General features: G+C 40.4%; 1 protein-coding gene across 1 annotated transcript in view; it reads right to left on the bottom strand.

The window, feature by feature from the left end:
* Positions 1-365: 365 nt before the first annotated feature.
* The window catches only part of myo15b (myosin XVB), a 55,622-nt gene continuing 49,614 nt past the window's right edge, over positions 366-6,373 (bottom strand). The window contains exons 60-67 of the mRNA XM_076092749.1: positions 6,241-6,318; positions 4,437-4,533; positions 3,541-3,689; positions 3,304-3,434; positions 1,549-1,682; positions 1,145-1,278; positions 628-768; positions 366-452 (exon numbers count right to left, since the gene is read on the bottom strand). Coding sequence (XP_075948864.1) covers positions 366-452; positions 628-768; positions 1,145-1,278; positions 1,549-1,682; positions 3,304-3,434; positions 3,541-3,689; positions 4,437-4,533; positions 6,241-6,318 — 951 coding nt within the window. The remainder of the gene's footprint in view (positions 453-627; positions 769-1,144; positions 1,279-1,548; positions 1,683-3,303; positions 3,435-3,540; positions 3,690-4,436; positions 4,534-6,240; positions 6,319-6,373) is intronic.

The following is a 6,373-nucleotide window of genomic DNA, read 5'->3' as shown; positions in this document are numbered from 1 at the left end:
AGGCTTTTAAGGTTTATTGATGGAATAATTGGTGAATGACTCTAATCCCTCCTGTACTCCTCTGGTGTTCTCTGATCAGAGCAGTACACAATTTCCTATTTCAACAGTTTCTATTCAGTCCATTTCACCAATGACACACTGTCCATTTAGTTACACAGAAAAAAAAGATAAATTAACAAAAAAAAGGTTAAACACAAAAAGTCAGTGATTAACAACAACTCTCAATACTGTGTGTGTGTGTGTGTGTGTGTGTGTGTGTGTGTTGGTGTGTGCGTCTGTGTGTGTGTGTGTGTGTTGGTGTGTGCGTGTGTGTAGGTGTGTGTGTGTGTGTGTGTGTGTGTGTGTGTGTGTGTGTGTGTGTGTGTCTACTGGCGATTTGAAATGGAACTGCTGACAGACGGTCGGATCAACTCTTCCATTATCATAGCAAGGGTGTGGCACAACTCCTTAGCCTGCAAGACAGACCAAGAGGATTATTACCAGTCGATTATACATATATTTAGTTGCTCCAATGTCTCGCCCCAGGTTACCACTACTTTGATGGCATGGATCTATGGAGCGGTAGCCAAAAGTACCCAAAAAAATAAGAACGCTACTAAATGTTAATGTGCAGCCCAAAGCCGCTACCTGTTTGAGATGAATGGTGACTTTCTTGGGTCGGCCCAGGTTGTTGTAATTGATGTCCACAGCTGGCACTTTGCCTTGTTTCTTGGGGTGGACGGTGCGCATGGACTGCACGTCTGCCAGGGGAATCAGAAACGCTTGCTCCTGCAGAAAAACAGAAACAAGAATCCTTTAGCTGGCCGCTACTGGCTGTGTGTTAACGACTGCATGGTTGGGCGTCTGCTTTAACTTTACTTCACTTTGGCTACTGGAAGGTTTTTAGTATTAGCAGAGACATTTCGGCCCCAACACATGAAAATATGGAGTTTCTGTAGGATTTAAAAAAAAGACAAAAATCCCTGAAAAATGAACAAAAAAGAGTTCTTTGTTAAGCAAAGCAGGTTGGAAGAAAATTTCACTTCTACACCTGTTCTGGATTCATCTGAGATAGGAACAATATCCCAACACCAAGTGTTTTGAACTGGATGTCTCCAGTAAATATACATCTTTAATACTGATAAAATCACATATTTGAAAGTACCTGTGTTTTGGGATGGAGGAACAGCACCCCCTCCTGGCTGATGCTGATCATGCACGGGGAGGGACAGCCACGCTGACTAACCTTCTGGGCCAAGAAAGTGTTGGAGCCAAACAGAGGCATGGTGCTCAGAATCTCTGAAGGACAAAGGATAAAATTCAGAAAAATACTATTATCATCAGGACAGAAGAAGAAGAAGGAGGAGGGAAAAAAGTTGAAGAAGAAGAAGAAGAGAAGAGAGAAAAAGAAGAAGAAAAGAGAGAAGAACAAGACGAGAAGAGAGAACAGGCAGGAGAAGAAGAAGATGATGAAAGAGAGGAGAAGAAAAAGAAGAGAAGATGCAGATGAAGAAGAATAGAGAAGCAGAAGAAGAAGAAAGAGAGAAGAGAAAAGGGGAAACTACACACCAATGAATTGTATTTTGGCGTCTTGAGGGCTGAGGGAGTGCATTGCAGCTATCTGGCCCAGAAAGAAGGAGTGGATCTCTTCAGCTTTGCTGTTGAGTCCATCCTGTGACGGCAGATACTCCTTCATCTCTGGCCTTGTAGAGATAGATATACACATACTTACAGTTAGAGGACTTACCCCTGAAGCTGAGCAATTAACATGTATCTCATTTGTTTGATTCATAATAAAACAATTAATAAAAACTACTATTTGTGGTTTTAGGGGGAGTTATGTGCTAAAACTATTTATTTGTGTCAGACAGGAACAATGACTGGGAGTTGCTTCTTGGAGTCTTGTTGTCACAGTTAGGTTGCCAGGTTTGGTATCACTGTGTCTGAACAGAAACCACTACCTGTGATTACCGACTGTGCCTGACAACCTTGCTACAGACAGAGATGCTGCGCAGAAACTCCGGGCGGATGCTGTTCATGAAGAAATAGTTCCAGCGTGTAACTCCCCCTAAAACCATTGACTTTCGTTTTTACATTCCTATTTGTGTACAGGAACAAATGAGATATAACGTGGTGATCAGTGAGCTTTAGAGACGTTGGTAGGTGTTGTTTTTGAACTTTAGACAGAGCAGGGCTAGCCGTTACTTCCTGCTTCCAGTCTTTATGCTAAGCAATGGTAATCAAGTCCTGACTCCAGCTCAACACCAATTTTCTTAAGGCCTTTGCACACCAGAGGCATTTCGTGCAATTCATTTCACTTTCAAACTGTTGTTTTTGTCACCCAAAATGCAAATATCATGCGGCAAAAAAGCGTCATTATTTTGTTTTATTTTTTTAAACTGGGTTGAATTTTCATAGGCTTTTGCACCGCAAATAAAGGCATCAACAAATCACGTTGTGCGGAACAGGCATATTCAAAACGTTCACTGTAGTGTACAAAAAACTGGACAGCCCTCGTCTCGTCCTCGGTGTGTAAAGGCTTCAGAGCCATAAAAAAAATGTGGCTGTAAAAGTGTTATGACCCTTTAAAAGTAAGAGGCAATATGGCAGAGATGGAACCATAAACTGTATATAAGAAGTGGACGTAGTCATCGTGATGTCACCCATTGTTTTGTGGAGCGATTTCAGCGATTTTGCCGTCGCCATCTTAGAATACGACCGTTGATATGTTGTTTTTTGCAAATAATGAACTGAAGTTACCATATTTGGAATGCAGAGTGACGTAGAGACGTCGTATACGGCTCTGGTTGTGGCAGCGACCTGTCAATCAGAGTAAGCCCGCCCTAAAGCATACTCAGCTTTATTGTCTATTTGACTCTAAATGGACCATAATCTACTAAATGAACATCATGCTGTATTGAGGAAGACTTGAAACTATAGATTGAGACCATAAACTCATGTTTACAATGTTTACTGAGGTAATAAATCAAGAGAGAAGTAGAGTCATTTTCTCATAGACTTCTATACAATCAGACTTCTTTATGCAACCAGAGGAGTCGCACCCTGCTGGTCAGTAGAGAGAATATAAGTTTTAAGACACTTCAGCATTGGCTTCACTCAGCAGAACCAGAGGTTGCCGCCTGGATGTCTAAACATTTGATTGTATGACAGTTGTAGGCAGCCATGTATGAATGTGTGTATTTTAGTTGTATCTCAGTGATTTGTTTGTGTTGGATTCTTTTTTTTCTTCTGTCGAGCTGCCCAAAATATCCCGTTCCTAAACCGATCAGTATTATATTATCGTGTCGTGTGCATGTGACTCACAGTGAGGGCTGACCCATCAGTCCCTGAGCCAGATGCTGCAGGGCTGACAGCTCTGCTATCTGCTGGACTGATGAGGGACCACCTGCAGCCAGAGCAAGCATCAGCTGCCCACTGAGGTAGTCGGCCAGGAGCTACACAAACACAGAGACAGTATTGATAACGATGAGATGGATCCTGAACCAGCGGCTGGACTATGCACTACCACTTCTCCTGACTGTCGTGAACTGATGTTGTCACCTGCTGATAGTGGAAGTCCACATAGAGGTCACTGTTGTAGGACAGAGGGATCCTCCACATCAGTCGTCTCAGGGAAAAGAAGATGGAGTCGTCGTCCAGCAGGAAGTCGAACAGATACTCCTCGGCGTGGAGGGGACGCACCATCCTATCTGACAGAGGAGGAGACGATCTGTTAATCAGACACTTTCATATCGGTTTGATGGTGTTATTCTGGCAGGATAAGTAAGCATTTAACCTTTCATTTTGTGGCGTGTGATCATGCTGTGCTATGTGATAAAATATAGGTTTCTTTGTTGTTGTTTGTTTGTTGCTGTAGTTCATCAATCTATATTTCGTTGTGCAACCCTGTCGTACAATGACAAATAAAAACCTTTCCTAAAAACAGTTCCAAAATTGTTTAATTAAAGTTCACAATTATTTTATGAATGTAACTTTAACAGTTCATCACCTATATAGGCCCACTGTGGTCTGTGATTTATTTTCTTGAATAAAAACGTTAAATATATATATCTCATTTTATTTTTAACGCACTGGGATTGGATCTGTACACCGTATTAATTGATATGCAAGGTCCGGTACCGGAATCGGTATCGGGGAGGAAAGAAATTGTATCAGAACATCTATAGATACTACTTCAAGAGCTTTGTGAGAAAATATGGCATTTGTGTGGCCTGTCCCTTTAAATTCGATCATTTGACTGACAAAAATATTCTTTTTAATGTTAGATGCTTCAGAATTGTGATGTTATCAGAGCAGAAAAGGCAGCGCTTCTACCTGTAAAGCAGGCAGGAGAACATCATCTTATACACGAAAAAAAAGCAGTTTTTAAGTCCAAAGACAGGCAAACTGTGGTTCTATACTGGATATCAAGGAGAAACGGTATCAGTCGGATTTACCCTGATATTGGTTGGCAAGGATGGAGAACTCTTTGATTTCTGTGAGATCTGAGATGCCCATCTCTTTACAGAACTCTGTTACCACATCTGCTGCCATCTAGAAGGAAGATACAAAATACAACCACAGGGATATTGATTATTAACAAAAAGGACTCAGGTTTTGTTTATAGATAAGTCAGTTTAAATTAATCTTACACCAAAGCTATTTGGTAAGGAAATCGGTGACAAATACAAAGGAAGCCAACCGAGTATTTGCATGTTTTTACAGCCAACTTTATAAATCGGAGGTTGATCAGAGCTGGGTAATTATGTGACATTTATCTCAAAAATGAACTTATCAGAAACATCCGTGGATCAGAAAAATTATTTGGACAGTCCCATAACAGTGGAGGAGGTAAAAAATGCTAATGAAGCCTGGAAAATTGCCTGGGTTAGATGGTTTTCCCTCAGAATATTATAAGAAGTATGTCGATAATTTGGCTCCCGTCCTGACAGCTGTGTATAAAGAATCATTCTCATTGGGGGAAGCTACCAAAAACACTCAACGGACTCTGATATCCCTGAATGTTAAAAAAATATGAAGACCCCACTGACCCAGGTAATTACAGACCTGTGTTTGAATAATGTGGACAGCAAAATCCTAACAAAGATTTTGTCTATGAGGCTTGAAGCTATTGTACCAGGCTGAATACATGCAGATCAAGCATGCAGAAGCGGGTCTCACAAGGGGAAGAGGAACACAAAATGTTTATGTACGCAGATGATATTCTATTACTGATCAAGGACCCTTTGATGTCAATTCATAATGTTCTATCTACAATTGAATCCTTTTCAAAAATATCAGCCTACAAAATAAATTGGCAAAAATATAAATGCATTCCGTTATCAAGAGGATGCAATCGATCAATGCTCGATACACTCCGGTTCAAATGGATCCCAAGGGGACTGAAATATTTGGGTATTAGGCTGTGTTCAGACATAGAAAAACATAATTTATATTATTATGGTTCCTTTAATACAAAAAATGATGCCAAACTTAGGCAAATGGAAATTGATAAATCTCACCTTATGGGGAAAAATTAACATCATATCTATGATGATACCAGTAACCATTTCTGAAGGAACCTTTAAAACAATATAATCATCTGATTAAGGATTTACTATGGAAAAGCCTAGAATTAGTATTAAAAAATGATTTGCCTCAAGAGACAGTTGGCTTTTCCAAATATGGAATTATGTAACATAGCATTTCAAATGAATAAACTAGCACGGCACTGAACAAATCATGAATCTAGCCCACGGGGGAAAAAATGGAGGAGGTACTGACAGCGCCATCTCGGGTTATGTATTTCTCACAAAAACACACAACAAAACATATGGATCAAAGAAATCTCATTTCTTTGGCTGGCAAAAGGAATACATGTTGTTAAAGATCCCTACGGAGACAGCTCATTTAGATAATTCAAGGACCTTAAAGAACTATTTGATTTAAATGACAAGGGGGATTTCTGGAAGTATTGACAGTCGAGGAGCAGCATAGGTTCAGTTTTTGGACTGAAAAGAGACGAGAAAGAAGAGAATAAGATCCAAGAGCTCCTAAACCTGAGACTGAGACTGATATGGCCAAAGGATCTTGGCAATAATATTAGGGAAGATGTATGGCAAGAGATAATATTGAATGTAGCTTGGGCTACGAGGGACGCAAGAAGCAAGTTTATCCATTCCAAAATTGTACAAAGATATTATTTCACACCCATGAAACTGTATAGAATGGGCTTAATGTAGGAAAAAAGAAAAATCTTACACTGAAGCTGCGTATCCTGATGGGGAAATCCACTCCTCCTGGTAGCTTGATGGGAATACGTCGAGACGTTTTGCCAGCCTGCAGAAAGCCAAGACGCACTCAAAAGTCAGTTGAGCTGTAAACGCAGAATGTG

The sequence above is a fragment of the Anarhichas minor genome, unplaced genomic scaffold, assembly GCF_050575085.1.
Source record: "Anarhichas minor isolate MPS153535 unplaced genomic scaffold, ASM5057508v1 ptg000017l, whole genome shotgun sequence".
Lineage (NCBI taxonomy): Eukaryota > Metazoa > Chordata > Actinopteri > Perciformes > Anarhichadidae > Anarhichas > Anarhichas minor.
Note: the sequence above shows the minus strand (reverse complement) of the source record. Positions and strands in the feature narration are given on the sequence as shown.